At 30.3% G+C, this 17,353-nt stretch overlaps 6 protein-coding genes across 7 annotated transcripts; 4 read left to right on the top strand and 2 right to left on the bottom strand.

Annotated features, from left to right (window-relative positions):
* Positions 1-807: 807 nt before the first annotated feature.
* On the bottom strand, positions 808-10,605 carry LOC124496945 (uncharacterized). 2 transcript variants are annotated; one of them, XM_075732926.1, is made up of 4 exons: positions 10,024-10,605; positions 1,935-2,614; positions 1,782-1,866; positions 808-1,715 (listed from the first exon to the last, which is right to left on the bottom strand). In XM_075732926.1, exons 2-4 carry the CDS (start codon positions 2,556-2,558, stop codon positions 1,438-1,440), a joined length of 987 nt encoding a protein of 328 aa, XP_075589041.1. In that variant the 5' UTR covers positions 2,559-2,614; positions 10,024-10,605; the 3' UTR covers positions 808-1,437. The 2 variants fall into 2 exon arrangements, with proteins under 2 accessions (XP_075589041.1, XP_046916477.2); XM_047060521.2 differs by having other exon boundaries at positions 808-1,866; positions 10,024-10,599.
* LOC124496942 (DNA topoisomerase 2-alpha) lies at positions 3,994-10,008 on the top strand. Its single transcript, XM_047060518.2, has 5 exons — positions 3,994-4,656; positions 4,726-4,883; positions 4,977-6,487; positions 6,554-9,597; positions 9,675-10,008. Exons 1-5 carry the CDS (start codon positions 4,399-4,401, stop codon positions 9,810-9,812), a joined length of 5,109 nt encoding a protein of 1,702 aa, XP_046916474.2. The 5' UTR covers positions 3,994-4,398; the 3' UTR covers positions 9,813-10,008.
* Positions 10,606-10,656: 51 nt separating the features above from the next.
* Atg12 (Autophagy-related 12) lies at positions 10,657-12,925 on the top strand. Its single transcript, XM_047060523.2, has 2 exons — positions 10,657-10,863; positions 10,932-12,925. Exons 1-2 carry the CDS (start codon positions 10,770-10,772, stop codon positions 11,189-11,191), a joined length of 354 nt encoding a protein of 117 aa, XP_046916479.1. The 5' UTR covers positions 10,657-10,769; the 3' UTR covers positions 11,192-12,925.
* LOC124496943 (FERRY endosomal RAB5 effector complex subunit 3) lies at positions 11,197-12,925 on the top strand. Its single transcript, XM_047060519.2, has one exon. The coding sequence runs from the start codon at positions 11,197-11,199 to the stop codon at positions 12,820-12,822; it is 1,626 nt and encodes a 541-aa protein (XP_046916475.1). The 3' UTR covers positions 12,823-12,925.
* Positions 12,813-13,779, bottom strand: Sod2 (superoxide dismutase 2). Its single transcript, XM_047060522.2, has 2 exons — positions 13,714-13,779; positions 12,813-13,625 (listed from the first exon to the last, which is right to left on the bottom strand). The coding sequence occupies exon 2, from the start codon at positions 13,595-13,597 to the stop codon at positions 12,902-12,904; it is 696 nt and encodes a 231-aa protein (XP_046916478.1). The 5' UTR covers positions 13,598-13,625; positions 13,714-13,779; the 3' UTR covers positions 12,813-12,901.
* A 207-nt stretch (positions 13,780-13,986) lies between these two features.
* Positions 13,987-17,348, top strand: Hel25E (ATP-dependent RNA helicase 25E). The gene is made up of 6 exons (XM_047060520.2): positions 13,987-14,429; positions 14,491-14,900; positions 14,972-15,090; positions 16,236-16,364; positions 16,568-16,970; positions 17,039-17,348. Exons 1-6 carry the CDS (start codon positions 14,212-14,214, stop codon positions 17,050-17,052), a joined length of 1,293 nt encoding a protein of 430 aa, XP_046916476.1. The 5' UTR covers positions 13,987-14,211; the 3' UTR covers positions 17,053-17,348.
* Positions 17,349-17,353: the final 5 nt, after the last annotated feature.

Below are 17,353 nucleotides of genomic sequence, written 5' to 3' on the forward strand. Positions count from 1 at the left end.
AACATGTTCATCTTTTTAACGACAATATACATGTGTATGGTAAAATTTTTTTTTTTACAGGCTCATTTGTGTGTTGTTTCAAATTTGATTTTTGTGACATTTGTGTGTATGGCGTGTGTGTGTGTGTATTGCATTCCATTTGGATTCTTGATATTTCCATTGGGAAAAAAAGTGCACAAAACTAAGGCCAATATATAATGAAATTAGTTTATTATTATATTCTGTTCTTGATTCTGTTTTTATTATCTTTTTTTTATATTTATATAATTGAATGATTTGCCAATGTTGTTGTTGTTGTTGTTGTTTGCTTGTTTGTTATCATATGACACAAAAAAGAAAAGGTATGGTAATTTGAATCAGAAAAAAAGAAGAAGAAAACATCCATATAAAAAACAACCGTGTAAAAATGAAAAATTTCCAAAAAAAAAACAAACTAATTACACATTAAAATTTGAAAGAATGGTGATACAAAAACAAAAACAACAACAACAAACAAGATATCGATTGGCGACAACAGACAACAAGAGAGAGAGAGAGAGAAAAAAACATTCAAATATAACAAATGCAGAATGGAATAAAAAAAAAACAAAAACGTGAAAAGAAGAAAAAAAATTCAGTAAAGTAGCGACAGTCTATAAACAGAAAAACCATGAATGAATGAATGAATTTCAGCCATAAAAACAACACAGAATATATATAGGAGACATTTTAAATTCGTTTGTTGTTGTTGTTGTTTTTTTCATCTAATAAAGAATGTAAAGTAAAAAAAAAATTCAGTCATATTCTGTGATATATTGTGCATTTTGAATCCGAATATATTACATACAGTGTGTTTATTTTTTTTTTTAGTGGTGGGTGTTTATTTAAAAAAAAATATTTCTTGAATAAAAACAAAAACTTTAAACTTTAAAAGAATAATATAATATAATAAAAGTGGTGGCGCTGTTATTCTGCTATTCATTTTCTTTGATATTGACTACCACCACTTACTTTATCACATATTTTAAAATAAAAGTTTGTTTTGTTTTGTTTTGTTTTTTACACAGAATTGAACTATGATGATTACATTGAATTGAATATGCTATACATTGATTTGTATTATTTGTGTCAATATAGAATAGAATAATAAGAATATATAGTGTGGTAGTGGAATATACAACAGAATCAGGTAATGTTTTTTTTTTAAATTTTTTTTTTCATTCATTTTTCAAAAAAAAAAAAAAAACAAACAAATAAATGCACCACCATGCAAATAGATAGATAGAATTACGAAAAAAAAATGTCCCAATCTGATAAAATTCTTACAAGTTGAATAATATGATCCTAAACAAAATGTAATAATAATTATGTAGATAACATTGTGTGTGTGTGTGTGTGTAATACATTTTTTCATTTTGTCAGTGTAGATGTGGGTGTGTAGGTGTGTTGAATTGTTTTTCACCAATGAAATCTATATGTCACTTTAAATTTACTCATTTCATGTGGTATAAATGCAATTGAACCATTTTTGATCAATATCCTTAAACTGGATTTACATTTTGAATCAATTTCTAATAATATTTCAATGATACGATTTTTATATTGTAATGTTGCAATCAATAATGAACCAGGTATTGTTGATGGATTTGTACTATAAACAAAATCAGAACCATCTAAACATTGTGTTATGATTGTTGGACGTGATGGATGAAGAAAACGTTCATATAATGGATTATTACCATCATCATTACCACAACCAACATGATTATCACTGGAATCATCATTATTATTATTATTCGTTTGTTCACTAAATACATTGATTGAATCATGTGATGTACGAATATGTAGATAATGTTCATCTAAACGTTGATCATTTTCGACTGAATTCTAAATGAATAAAAAAAAATTTTTTTTCATTAAATAAAACAACAGGAAAACATAAGTATGAAACTTACCAAATTGAAAAAGAATGGATTTATCAACAATGATCGCAAGTTTTGTAGCCGTCTAATATCACTACCTTCAATGATGAATTCATTATTCTTGGTCAAACAATATGTTAATGTTTGTTTAGGACCAAATAACATTGAATCAAGACGATGATTTAATAATACCGTATCTGAACCAAATACATGTGAATCCCAACAAACATTTTGCAATGGATTCTGTCCATTATTATTATTATTATTATTATTATTATTATTCATATTACGATCAATTATGATTGGAATATCATCCATTGCTGTTATCATGGTCGTTGTGATTCGATTATCATCATCTGATTGTTCTAAATTATTGCTTGTTGAATGATGATGATAAAAATCATTATTACGATTGCCACCATTATCACCAATATTATTATCACCGTTACTGTTACTACCACCACCACCAGCACCAACGATAATCTGATGTTCGTTGAGCATACAGGACATGACTCTTGCACCAAGTGTATAAATACAAATTTTTAGATCAGAATTACGATTAAATAAAATAAATTGCCTTAATGGACGTTCACGACAATTTTGTGGAGGTTTGACTAGAATTTCTTCAATAGAAATCAATTGATTATTGTGCAACATGATGATCAATGATTGTCAATACAGAATGATGATGATTTTGATGATGAATTTCGTTGCTGTCGGAAAAGTGTAGTGAATTTTGAAATTATTAGTAACAGAAAAAAAGAATTAACCATGAACAACAATAAATAAATGAATCGTCAATTGACGGACAATAATAATAATAATAACAATTCATTTAATGTATCCACCGGAATCATTTTTTTTTTTTTTGCACAGCAATCAAGATCATTTAATCGGTGATCCAATCACCGTTAAATCATTTACAGCATTTTTTTTCAATAACGAAAGAAAAAAAAATTCTTTGAATTGCCAAGGGGGAGAAAATTTTTTTTTTTTTGACAATATTTCGAAATCGATTGGCTAATAGCATAAACAACAACAACGACGACAACGATGATAAATATACACAGCCACCACCAAACACGAGGAACACAATTAAATAGAAATAATAAATAAAGAGATAAATGGCTGTCGAAAGAATATTTGATGTTGATGTTATATTTATTTCTTTAAATGATGAAAATTTTCATCATCCGTTTTTCAATTCAGTTGCTGTTTTCATAATAACAGTTTTTTTCTCTCTTTTTCTTTATATTTGATTGAAAATTTTATTCAAGTTTCATTGTTGTTGTTGTTGTTGTTTTGCGACGAAACATTTCTTCTTTTTCTTTGATTAAACATCAAACAAACAAACAAAATGAAAGAAAAAAATTTTCCCAAACGAGACTTTCTCTCTTAAATCATCAACGAGATTTGTTTTTAATTTTTTTTTTTGTTGAGTTTCAAATTGGCATCAGCCTGAAGAAAATCTGATCCATCAGCATCAGCAGCAGCAGCGACAGCGACAGCAAAAACAACAACAAACGAACGAAACGAAACGAAAAACGTATACAGTATACAGTGTATATTGATGTGCAAAAAAAAAGCCAATAACCCAAGATTCAATTTCGGATCTATTCAGATAGGACGAATCTGGATCATTTTTTCTTTTCATTGGATCCGATGATCATTTTATGAATTAATCAACAACCAAAAAAAAACGAGTGATTCCTGTATCTTCATACATGAAACATGTTTTCCACTGTTGGATATACAGTGTTTATGCCGTACAAATTCAAAAACCGAATAAATCTTTGATCAATAGATCTATAATTCAGATAAAATGATGAATGATTTTTCTGGTTTTTTTTGGGGGAATATTAGGATTTCAAGAAATCAAATTTTTTTTTTATTTTGGAAATTTTTTCCAAATATGAAAATTGTTGGCCGGTTGTTCGTCTTTGATTCATTACAATATATATATATGTATATTGTAAGCGCGCGCTCAGAATATATGATCCAATGAAGCTTTTGTCTGTCTGTGTATCTGTGTGTGTGTTGTTTGTGTAAGTCAATTCAATATATTCTCCGGCCATTGTGTGTGTGTGTGTGTGCATTTGAGCTAAAGTAGCCGTGTATAACTCACATTCATACATAATAAAACCCCGACATACACACACACACACACAAAAACATACAACTTGTTTTTTTTTTGTTCTTGGTCCTCACACACACAAAAATTGTCTGAATTGAAATAAAAAAAAAAAAAATATTCAATGATTGGCCGATTGACCGACCAAAAACCATTGACTATAGCGACCATTTTGGCCATTTAATATCATCATCTATTCTATCTATCTATCTATATCTCTATTCTCATCACCAGCCGCCCGGCCAAAAAAAAAAAGAAAAGAAAAACATTGAGTACATTGTTCTGTGGTAGTAGTGATTGATTCTTTTTTTTTAAATTTTGTTTAATGTTTTATATACAAAAAAATTTATCATCATAATCAACAAAATGTCATCAATGTCGAATGAATCGGATTTTATTGATGATGAATCCGATTTTGAGGATGAAACATTCGGTGTTGGTGGTGGTAGTAAAACAAATAAATCAAAAGCTACAACTAGTAAAAAACAACAACAACAACAACAAAATGGTAAACAACAAAAGAAACGTCCAAGTATTGAACGTATATATCAGAAAAAAACACAATTGGAACATATTCTATTAAGACCGGATACATATATTGGTTCTGTTGAAAAAGAGACAAAGGTTAGTGTTGTTGATTACTTCTATTAATATTTTTTGATATTCGAATTTTTTTTATTTTACATTTGATAGCAAATGTGGATCTGGGATAAAGATGAAGATAAAATGGTATTTCGTGAAATTACATATGTTCCAGGATTGTATAAAATATTTGATGAAATACTTGTCAATGCTGCTGATAATAAACAAAGAGATAAATCAATGAATTGCATAAGAATCGATATTGATGTGTAAGTGTATTATATATGATTATATGTCATGTAATATTGATTGATTTAAATTGATTTTGTTTGTTTGTTTTTTTTTGCTGTATACTACGGTAGCGATGGCAACGAGATAACCATTTATAATAATGGTAAAGGAATTCCTGTTATTGAACATAAAACAGAAAAATGTTATGTACCAACATTAATATTTGGTCATTTATTGACATCATCAAATTATAATGATGAAGAGAAAAAAGTGGTCGGTGGCCGTAATGGTTTTGGCGCCAAATTATGTAACATTTTTAGTACAAAATTCAAAGTAGAAACCTCATGTAAAGAATATCATAAGTCATTTTTACAAATTTGGAATGATAATATGAAGGACACAAAGGATCCTAAAATCAGTACAAATGCAACAGAAGATTTCACTCGCATAACATTTCAACCGGATTTGTCTAAATTTAAAATGAATTGTCTTGATAAAGATATTGTTGCATTATTCTCACGACGAGCATACGATGTTGCCGGTTCAACACGTGGTGTAAAAGTATTTCTTAATGGAAAAAAATTACCAATCAGTGGTTTTAAAGAATATGTTGAACTTTTTGTCAAAGATCGTCAAGATGAAATTGGTAATAATATCAAAGTTGTCCATGAAAATGTCAATGATCGATGGGAGATTGCTGCCACCGTTAGTAATAATGGCTTTCAACAAATCAGTTTTGTCAATAGTATTGCAACAACTCGTGGTGGTAAACATGTTGATCATGTTTCCGATCAAATTGTCAATAAAGTGACCGAAGTTATTAAAAAGAAAAATAAAGTTGGCATCGCTGTTAAACCATTTCAAATTCGTAACCATCTTTGGGTGTTTGTCAATTGTTTGATTGAAAATCCTACATTTGATTCGCAAACCAAAGAAACAATGACATTACAGGTGAAAAGTTTCGGTTCAACCTGTTCACCAGCGGATAAATTTTTCAATAATGTATTTAAAGTTGGTATCGTTGAAGCTGTTTTATCATGGGCCAAATTCAAAGCTCAGACTGAGCTATCAAAAAAATGTCATTCAAAGAAATATGCCAAATTGACTGGCATTCCTAAACTAGAAGATGCAAACGATGCTGGCACAAAAAATTCAATCGATTGTACACTAATTCTAACTGAAGGTGATTCTGCCAAATCTCTTGTTGTTGCTGGATTAGGTGTAGTTGGTCGTGATAAATATGGTGTATTCCCTCTTCGAGGTAAAATGCTCAATGTACGTGAAGCATCTCATAAACAGATTCTGGAAAATGCCGAAATAAATAACATCATCAAAATTGTTGGTCTTCAATATAAGAAACAATATCAATCAATCGATGATCTCAAAACACTTCGTTATGGTAAATTAATGATTATGACCGATCAAGATCAAGATGGCTCACACATTAAAGGATTGTTGATTAATTTCATACACCATAATTGGCCATCATTACTGAAATTAAACTTTCTAGAACAGTTCATTACACCAATTGTAAAAGCATCAAAGGGTAATGAGGTTCATTCATTTTATAGTTTACCAGAATTTGAAGAATGGAAAAAATCCAATCCAAATTGGCTTCACTACAAGATAAAGTATTATAAAGGTAATATTTTTTTTCTGGATTCATTATCGAAACAAACAATCAATTTTTTTTTCTTCCATCTTCTAGGTTTGGGTACTTCGACTTCGGCTGAAGCAAAAGAATATTTTACTGAAATGGAAAGACATCGTATAAAATTTCATTATTCTGGTCATGATGATGATCATTTTGTTCAATTAGCTTTCAGTAAAAAAATGGTTGAACAACGTAAAGAATGGCTTACAAATTCGTTAGAAGAACGAAAACGTCGAAGAGAATTAGGCTTACCGGAAATGTATCTATATGAAAAGAATACTCGAAACATTACATACAAAGATTTTGTTAACAAAGAATTGATCCTGTTCAGTAATATGGATAATGAACGTTCGATTCCATCATTGGTGGATGGATTGAAACCAGGCCAACGTAAAGTGCTTTACACTTGTTTTAAACGAAACGATAAACGTGAAGTTAAAGTAGCTCAATTAGCCGGTTCAGTAGGTGAACATAGTGCTTACCATCATGGTGAAGTATCGCTTATGTCGACAATCATAAATTTGGCTCAGAATTTCGTCGGTAGTAATAATATTAATTTATTGCAACCTCTTGGTCAATTTGGTACACGACTTCAAGGCGGTAAAGATGCAGCCAGTCCTCGATACATATTCACCATGCTCAGTACGTTAGCAAGGAAATTATTTCCACAGCTAGATGATCCATTGTTAAATTATCTTTATGATGATAATCTAAAAATTGAGCCAGAATACTATGTTCCTATTATTCCTACTGTTCTGGTTAATGGAGCCGAAGGTATCGGTACTGGTTGGAGTACTAAAATTCCCAATTATAATCCACGTGAAATTGTTGACAATATTCGACGTTTAATGCATGGACGAGAAATTCGATCGATGAAACCATGGTTTAAAGGATTTAATGGAACAATTGAACAAATTGACACGCAACGATTTGTGATAAATGGTGAGGCAGCTATATTGGATAATGGCAAATCATTTGAAATCACTGAACTACCGATTCGTGTTTGGACTCAAACATATAAAGAAACAGTATTAGAACCAATGTTGAATGGTACAGAAAAATCACCACCATTCATACAGGATTATAAAGAATATCATACGGATGCGACTGTTAAATTCGTCATTACATTGTCTGAAGAAAATCTACAGAAAGCATTGAACAGTGGTTTACATAAAACATTCAAAATTCAAACATCAATGTCTACAACAACTATGGTGCTATTTGATCATCTTGGTTGTTTAAAAAAATATGAAACACCAGAAGAAATTCTGCAAGAATTCTATCCGGTTCGTCTTGAATATTATGCAAAACGTAAAGCCTATTATGAAGGTATTTTAGAAGCTGAAACGTTGAAACTTGAAAATCAAGCTAGATTTATTTTGGAAAAAAATGATCGCATTTTAATTATGGAAAATATTAAAAAGAAAGATTTCATTACAACACTTGTCAAAAGAAATTATGATTCCGATCCAGTAAAAGCATGGAAGAAAAAGAATTCCGATAAAGATGAAGAATCTGATAAAGAATCCGATGATGGTGATGAATATCCAGATAAACGATATAATTTTGATTATCTTATTGATATGAGTATGCGTAGTATGTTACGTGAAAAAGTGGACGAATTATTAAAACAACGTGATCATAAGAAACAAGAATTGGAAAAACTTCGACTTTCAACATTAGAAGATCTTTGGGAAGAAGATTTAAGACAATTTCTTGATGAATTAGATCATGTTGAACAATTTGAACGTGAACAGCTTGAATCAGGTAATAAGTTGAAGTTGAAAATGAAACATTCATCAAAAGTATCATCACGTCCGGTCAAAAAACAAGCATTTAATGGTGCCCTAAATGATTATAAACCATCACCGGATGGTGAACGTATTGTGCCCAAAATTGATTCCGAATTGTTAAGAAAAACAAATCTAATTATGAATAAAAAACAACAATCATTATTAGCTAATAATAATAATGTTGAAAAATTATCCAACTCGGATAAACCAGTAAATAGTGTTGAAATGGCTTCAACAAACAACAATGTCATTGCTATCGATTCTGATAGTGAAAATGAATACATTCCATTGGCACAACGTATTGGTATATCACCAGAATTGGTTGATAAGAAAAAAGCATTGACAAGTAAACGTAGGGATGAAAATGATCCGCCAACAATAACGACGACGACAACAACAATAACAACTTTGCCAAAATCAAAAAAATCAAATAATAAAAAAACCAAAGAAAATGGTGATGCATCAAAGTCGTCAGCTAAATCAACTAAAACAAAATCGAATAAAAAGAAAAGTCGAAATCCATGGTCAGATGATGATCTATCCGAAGATAATGATGATGAAATGGAATTAGATCTTGATGATGATGACGATGATGATTTTGAATTAAATGTTCGACATGTACAGCCAAAAACAAAAAAATCAAAATCAGAAATCACTACCAAAAACAGTATTGAAACAATGCCCGTAGCCACTCAACCTCCAGTTACTCAACAACAACCACCACCACCACAACGAACATTTGCCGATAGTGATGAAGATGATGAACTACTTAAACCACCTAAACAACAGGAACAGAAAAAAACAAGTGAAGAATTATTTGATTCGATATTTACATCATCATTTACATCGTCAACATCGAATGAACCACCGAAATCTACCAATGGAACGATAAAATCTGCCACAATGGAATCAAATAATAATAAAAATGATGATCGACTTTTCGATGACGATGATGATGATGATATTTTTCAAAATGATAAACGAGATGATTTCGTTAATGCAGTAGCAACGGCGGAAACAATCAAAACGACTAAAAAAGTCAAGAAAACGACAAAGAAACAAAAATTACATAGTGAAGATGATGATGATGATGATGATGATGACAAGGAAGATGATTCAAACAGTTCAGATTTTGTTATATCAGCTGCTTCGAAAAAAACTAAATCGAAAAAAGCAACAACTGCTGGTGGAAATAAAACAACAGCATCTAAAAAGACGGCAGCCAAAACTAAGAAGAAAAAACGAATTTTAGATTCTGAATCGGATGATTTTGATGACGATGATGATTTCAAAACATCGAAAAAGGTTTGTTTTTTATTTTTACAAATTCTGTTGATTGTTGAAAACTTATTTTTTGTTTTATTTATTTATTTTTTTTATAGAAAACCAAAAAGAATAAATTAATAGTAATCGATGAATCATTTAATGATGAAATTCCACCAGAATTTCGTACGAAAACTGGTCGCATTCGACAACCGGTCAACTATAATTATGATAATTCATCAGATGAAGAATATTGAACCAATTATATTATCGATCCTAATCATCATATTCTCTCAATTCACGCAGATTCGATACAACTTATTTGATTAATATAAAATTTTAAAATTTTTTATTTATTATGACATACTGTCTAATTTTTCATCGTTTTTTTCTATCCTTTTCTTTTCATTTTGTCTACTTTTTTTCCAATAATAATAATTTTGAATCTTTGAATAAAATTCTACTTACATTACATAATAATCGATTGTTTTATTCGATAGTGGATTAGAATTTCGAACGTTTTAATGATTTAATGATTATTTTTTTCACAAGTTGTTCTCGTCGATAGTATTCCAAGATGAAAATTATTAATACTAATAATAACAATAATTGTGATCAAGAACAAAAAAATTTACAATCAAAACCAATCAATGATTTAATGGTTGAATCAGAATGTCAAGAATTATCGGCAAATCATGATCGATTAATAGAATCATTCAATGATCCATTGAAACGTTTAGAATGTTTAGAACAATCTGTTCAGATAGCTTGTAATAATTTGGAAGAAATGTCAAAATTAGTCGTAATAAAAACACATATCATCCAACAAAAATTGATGAGAATGAAAGTGGCACTTGAAACCATTGATAAATATGATAATAATGGTGATGATAACCACAACAATCGATCTAATGACATACGAAAATTATTTAAAACTAAATATCAATTTCAAGTTCAAAAATTTTCATCAAACTCAAACTCACAGCAATGATTGTCAAAAATCATCAACATCATAATAAAATATGAATCATTTTAAAATTTTTCAAATTACCCGGAAATTTTCTCTATAAAAGTTATATCGTTTTTCATTTATCAAAAAGATTTTTTGTTTATTGTTTCACTATTTCTTTATATCAATATATCATCGTATATCATCAATCATTATAAAATTAATCCATAGCAAAATTTATTGATTATCATCATGGTCAAAAATAATGGAAAATAAAGACAAAGTTGAACAAGTTCCACAAAAAACGTGTCCTGAAGAACCGATCCAACAAGAGCAACCAAAAGAAAAAAACAATAAAGGTAAAGTATGGGTGTATATTTCATTCTGTAATTAACAAATCATTTCGATCTTCATAACTTTTTTCTAGTTCCTTTATTATTAATACCGACTGGCAATACACCGATATTGAAAAAGAAAAATTTTAAAGTTGATTCAAATTTTACCATTGGCCAATTAAAAGTGTTGATCAAAAAATTTTTAAACTTAGAATCAAACGAAGCCTTATTTGTATATGTGAATCAAATTTTTGCACCATCATTAGAGCAAACAGTACAGAATCTTTTTGATTGTTTTGGCTGTGATGGAAAATTAATACTCTATTATTCAAAAGCACAAGCCTGGGGTTAATAATAATGGATAGCCTAAATTGTTTAACACAAGAATTTCAATTCAAATATCAAACATCTTCTGATGAATCCGTATTTCAACATTCAATCCGACTTCCATTGGATACGCATGTAACTCCACGTGAATATGGATTCCTTTTAATGAAACAATATAATGTTCCCGAATACTTTGAAGATGATCTTATGGAAAAATTGCAATCATTCATCGATGAAAATATTGATAAGATTCAATGTAATCACATTGAACATGTGTTACAAAATCAGCAAAAACTTGCCAGTAAATCACTTCAGTTTATTGAAAAGCTAAAAATCTGTCCAACATTGCCTGATTCGAAATTACAAAATCAGAATCTACAAAAACCAAAAGACAATATTTCCGAAGAAAAGTTCTATCTGATGTATCATAAGATCATCCATTCAGGTAAATTAACACAACAGCTGATTCAATTAGAAAATCATAATTCCGATGTTATCAGATCTTTGATAAATCAAAAAGAGGAATTTCTTCGAGGTTTATCCCAGGAACAAAATAAAAAAATCGAAGATATTCTTCTCAGTGGCAAATACAGTGAAAAAGAGATAAACATGCTGACAAAGAGAAATATTTCATTAGCTGAAAAAACTCGTAACGAATGGTTAGAAAAAATTCGTAATGTTCGTTGTGATCAGAAACGAGAATTTTATACCTGGATCAAAAACACATACGAAGATCTTATGAAAGATTCCTGTAAACATGCCAAGTCAAATTCGCTTGATCTGAAACATGATTCTACATCTAATGTATTGACTGAAGATAAAGAAAATTCATTCTCAGATTTTGTCGATATTTCCGATGAACTTGAAATGCAAGAAAGCTATACAATTAATCTTGGATCACAACTAAAAACTACACACAATTTGCGATTAATCGCAGCCAATATGCTCAAATTTTGTAGCAACGTTTCGACACCTCATCGAATTCAGACTGCCATGTCATTATATTCAAATTCATTATCTGCAGTTGTTTTGTTGGCTGATGAATCATTGACAAGTTCTGTAACGACCAAATCCGATTTTGCTAAAATGATTATGAACACTTCGGAGAATCATTTTCCTGGATTGGATTCTCAATTTGATTTGATCAAAGCCGATTTAAATCGTTTAAAACCAGTAAATGAACAGAAACAAAAGAATGGGCAAAATTATCGTCTTAAAACGGGTGATGTTTATATCACTCGTCATTCGAACCTTTCGGAAGCACATGTAGTTTTTCATATTGTCACCGATGATTCGATACGTCATTCCGAAATAAATTCTCGTCATCCTGTCATTTTAGGTTTACGTAACATTTTGAAAATTGCCTACATTTATGACATTGCTAACATTTATCTACCATTGTTGCTATTGGATCAAATGTATGAAGATATCACTATTCAATGGTGTTTGAAACGTGCTGAATTAATATTAAAATGTGTAAAAGGATTCATGATTGAAATGTCATCATTACTATCGATTAGTGATAGTGAAAACAAAACCATTCAATTTGTTGTACCGAAAGGAATATCGCAAGAACTTTTTACAGCTTTATCATCAATTTTTCCAACGGTATTTCGTTTATCAAATCCATTGTTTCTGACTAAAAATGATATCTAAAATGATTATTTTTTATTATTATTATTATTACTGTATCACTGGTGATTAATAAAGTTTAAACAATAAAAACATAATTCATTCATTTTGGTTTAGCAGCCATAAATCGTTGTTCGATATCATTCCAATTGGCTACTTTCCAAATGGCATTAACATAATCTGGTCGAACATTTTTATATTGCAAATAATAGGCATGTTCCCAGACATCAATGCCAAATAATGGAATCAAACCGGTTGTCGGTTCTAATGGATCTTGATTGGGACAGGCAACTGCACGAAGTTGTCCACTTTTCGGACAACGACCAAGCCATGCCCATCCGGAACCTTGTACACCAATAGCCAATTGACTAACACGAGCTTTCATATTATCGATCGATCCAAAACATGAATTAATCGCTTGTAATAATTCGCCTTTCGGTTCACCACCATTTCCAACTGGTGCTAGATTATGCCAGAAAATTGAATGATTGATATGGCCACCACCATTAAATCGTAAGGCTGGTTCCAATTCGATAATTGTTTTGACATCATTTTTTGACTTGGCTTCTTCCATTTTTTCTAATGCAACATTCAAATTGTTAACATAAGCTTGATGATGTTTACTGTGATGTAATTGCATAATTTCAGTAGAAATTACTGGTTCCAAAGCATTGTAATCATATGGAAGATCGGGTAAAGTAGCCTTTGTACATTGTTGTTGTGTCGAAGGTACATTCAATGTTCTAGCCAAAATTGAAGGACATCGTATCATTGACGAAGTTCTAATTAAAGAAAGCATTTTGTATTAGTGACAGTCAGTGAAGAATCTATGAAATTAAATGATAGTTATTACAGTGTTTTCAAAAATTCAATTTTAATTAAATTTAATCAAAAAAAAAATCATCAAAACAATACCAATCAACAAAAAAAAGTTCGCGAAGGAATGAAAAAAAAATTATCCAAAAAAAACTCCAATTAAACTTCATAGGTTCAATCGGTGTAAATAGTTGCTATAAAAAAATTGGTCACAATACAGATACGTTTCATGGTAGAGGTATGAAAATCCATAGAATACCATTTGAAATAGTAGTCGAATTTTGTATACGACTAACAAAAGTGTTGTTTCGTATTTCGGGCTATCATGACCACTACGAAAAGAGAGCATGTAATCGGTGCTCATTTTGATTGTAATTCAATTGCCACCATCTTAGCTTTTTCTTTTCTTTCTCTTGCTTTCATTATCACGGACCACACCGATTTCAAAAGGATAAAAATTTTGATTTTTTTCATTTTCAATTATCTTGAAACAATTAAAATATTTTCATCCACATCAACATTTTAATCTTTTTTTCAATCCTTAAAATTTGTTTAATAATTTAGTTTAATTAATCGTTCATCAACTTTTAAATAATAATGGCTGATAATGATAATGATTTGTTAGATTATGAGGAAGATGAAGAACAGGCACCGATTGGTGGTGATCTTTCCAATAATCAAACAAACAATAATGGTACAGTCAATGACACGAAAAAAGCTGGTTATGTTTCCATTCATTCTAGTGGTTTTCGTGATTTCCTATTGAAACCCGAATTATTACGTGCTATCGTTGATTGTGGTTTTGAACATCCCAGGTATGTTTATTAAATTTTTTTGTCTAATACTGAAACCATTAAATCATCATCATCATTTCAGTGAGGTCCAACATGAATGTATTCCACAAGCTATCCTTGGTATGGATATTCTTTGTCAGGCAAAATCTGGTATGGGTAAAACGGCCGTTTTTGTTTTGGCCACATTACAACAATTGGATCCAGTCGATGGACAAATATCCGTATTGGTCATGTGTCATACACGTGAATTGGCGTTTCAAATATCCAAAGAATATGAACGTTTCTCCAAATATATGCCTAGCATACGTGTGGCAGTTTTCTTCGGCGGTCTCACCATTACCAATGATGAAAAAGTTCTACGAATGAATCCACCACATATCGTTGTTGGTACACCTGGTCGAATTTTGGCATTGATTCGTAACAAAAAGTTGAATCTAAAAAATATCAAACATTTTATTCTAGATGAATGCGATAAAATGCTTGAACAACTTGGTAAGTTTTTCTTTGAAAAATTAATAAAGGTTTTGCTCATTTTATATTTTCAAACATTTTAATTTAATTAGATATGCGACGAGATGTTCAAGAAATCTTCAAAGCTACACCTCATGAGAAACAAGTCATGATGTTTAGTGCTACATTGTCAAAGGAAATTCGACCAGTTTGCAAAAAATTTATGCAAGATGTAAGCATGATGTCAATTGAACCATATATTCACGATTCATACATTCAGAAGCGATTACATACATTACTGCCTGTTGGTTGTTGTTGAAAATCGTTGAAAAACAACAAATCGACAAATTCTTGGTGAACCTGAATGCAACCTTAAATCAAAAATGCTACAAGGCTGCCAAATGAATGAATGCCCATAGATATATATAATTGGCATACAAATTTGTTTATGTCGTTTCGTTTTTCATTTTTTTTTTTTTTTGCTCATCTCATCTGTTACGATGATTTCAAATGGACCACGTTGTTTGTTACAAACATTGTTCGCCCGTTCAAATGATGTGGCTTTTTTTTGTTTGCGCAGATCAATCAATATTTAGCAGCTAATCCCATAAAACATAGAAAATTTTCAGAAATTGAAAAGCCATTACCCAGTGATGAAAGAAAGAAAGATGATTCAACTTTTTCTATTGGAATACGAAAGAAAGTGAAACTACTAAAAAAAAATGCATGTAGAAGATTAGTGACAACGATTTTGAAATCAACGGAAAAAATAATTCATAAAATGTTATGTTAGGGTTTTATCAATCACTATCGGTTGAATTTCAATTTAATCGAAAACATGTTAAATATTAAATCAACTCAATTCATTATTCAACTCTACGACCACAACAATGAAACAATACATGGCGAACTAAATCAAATGAATTCATTTCAATTATCTGTTCACAAAGCAACAATTCCATGATTGCATATTACTACGGCTCGATTGCAACAAATTATAAATCATTCAATCTTTATGTTGATTTGGTGTGGTATTTTTGATTCCAAATACCGGCGTTATCCACATTATCCCTAATTGATTGAAATATATATGGATAAAGATTGGAGATTGAATTTTTTTTCTTTACGATGCAACTTATGCCGCTGTGTTGCTGCTATTGCTGTCGATATGAATTTTTTATTCCACAATTAATTGGTGGTCGATATCATCGAAGAATGTTCTATAATAGATGATGATGATGATGATGAGAAAAAACGAGAAGAATATGGCAGAAACAACACGATCGCTACAGTATCCATTTTAATTTTAAATTTGATATTTTTTGGTACTAATCAACCATTTTTCTCTACCGTTCTACTTCAAAATTTTTTTTGCAGCCTATGGAAGTATACGTGGATGAAACAAAACTTACATTGCATGGCCTACAACAATATTACGTCAAACTTAAAGATTCGGAAAAGAATCGAAAATTGTTTCAAATTCTTGATGATTTAGAATTCAATCAGGTATGTTTTCAAAAAAAATTTTCAATCATTGTTTTTATGCCGAAGCTTAGAGTCACTTGTGTCAGTGTAAATCAATCATTCATGAGTGCTAAAGTATTCGGAAATTAAGTTTTGTTTGCTAGATAGATTTAGTTTTGAATTTTAAATACTCATTTCATTTGCTAACCATTTCTGGTTTTTCAAACATTATTCTGAAATTTTAGGTGGTAATTTTCGTCAAAAGTGTACAACGATGTGTTGCTTTGGCGAATTTATTGGTCGAACAGAATTTCCCAGCTATTGCCATTCACCGTGCTATGACACAAGAGGAACGTTTATCCCGTTATCAACAATTTAAAGATTTCCAAAAACGTATATTGGTCGCCACAAATTTATTTGGTCGTGGTATGGATATTGAACGTGTCAATATCGTATTCAATTACGATATGCCCGAAGATAGTGACACTTATCTACATCGTGTTGCACGTGCCGGTCGTTTTGGAACTAAAGGTTTAGCTATAACGTTTGTGAGCGACGAAAGCGATGCCAAAGTGTTGAATAGTGTTCAAGATCGTTTTGATGTTTCAATTCCAGAAATGCCTGCCGATATTGACGTTTCTACTTATTGTAAGTTTTATTCAAATTTATCAAAATAATTTAAATTGATTTCTAATTTATTTTTAAATTTTCTATAGTCGAAGACAAATGAACAAAAATTCTGATTGATTCGATATACCAACATTTTGCACATCATCACCATATGAACTTTATCTTTACATTATTTTTATTGGTTTAAAAAAATCATCACTCAAACACAATTGTCCTTTTTTTTGTAATTCAAACACAAAATAGTTCTGTAGGTTTCGATTTGTAATTCATCATAATTCATTTCTAATCTAATCGAAAGAAAGAAAGAAAAAATTATTCGCAAAAAAAACTCTTGATAATCGATAACAAAGTAAAAAAAAAACATTTTTCGAATAAATTTATCATTACATCATTCAATTTGT

The sequence above is a fragment of the Dermatophagoides farinae genome, chromosome 7 (genome assembly GCF_024713945.1).
Source record: "Dermatophagoides farinae isolate YC_2012a chromosome 7, ASM2471394v1, whole genome shotgun sequence".
Taxonomy (NCBI): Eukaryota; Metazoa; Arthropoda; class Arachnida; order Sarcoptiformes; family Pyroglyphidae; genus Dermatophagoides; species Dermatophagoides farinae.

Bases quoted from the DNA above. Each gene is read 5' to 3' on its own strand.
- LOC124496945 (XM_047060521.2), bottom strand. From the start codon at position 2,558: ATGTTGCACAATAATCAATTGATTTCTATTGAAGAAATTCTAGTCAAA. The intron at 1,867-1,934 runs GTAAGTTTCATA...TTATTCATTTAG, and splicing joins ATCCATTCTTTTTCAATTTG to AATTCAGTCGAAAATGATCA.
- LOC124496942 (XM_047060518.2), top strand. From the start codon at position 4,399: ATGTCATCAATGTCGAATGAATCGGATTTTATTGATGATGAATCCGAT. The intron at 4,657-4,725 runs GTTAGTGTTGTT...TACATTTGATAG, and splicing joins CTGTTGAAAAAGAGACAAAG to CAAATGTGGATCTGGGATAA. The intron at 4,884-4,976 runs GTAAGTGTATTA...ATACTACGGTAG, and splicing joins ATAAGAATCGATATTGATGT to CGATGGCAACGAGATAACCA.
- Atg12 (XM_047060523.2), top strand. From the start codon at position 10,770: ATGGAAAATAAAGACAAAGTTGAACAAGTTCCACAAAAAACGTGTCCT. The intron at 10,864-10,931 runs GTAAAGTATGGG...ACTTTTTTCTAG, and splicing joins AAAAGAAAAAAACAATAAAG to TTCCTTTATTATTAATACCG.
- LOC124496943 (XM_047060519.2), top strand. From the start codon at position 11,197: ATGGATAGCCTAAATTGTTTAACACAAGAATTTCAATTCAAATATCAA.
- Sod2 (XM_047060522.2), bottom strand. From the start codon at position 13,597: ATGCTTTCTTTAATTAGAACTTCGTCAATGATACGATGTCCTTCAATT.
- Hel25E (XM_047060520.2), top strand. From the start codon at position 14,212: ATGGCTGATAATGATAATGATTTGTTAGATTATGAGGAAGATGAAGAA. The intron at 14,430-14,490 runs GTATGTTTATTA...TCATCATTTCAG, and splicing joins TGTGGTTTTGAACATCCCAG to TGAGGTCCAACATGAATGTA. The intron at 15,091-16,235 runs GTAAGCATGATG...TTTTTTTTGCAG, and splicing joins GCAAAAAATTTATGCAAGAT to CCTATGGAAGTATACGTGGA.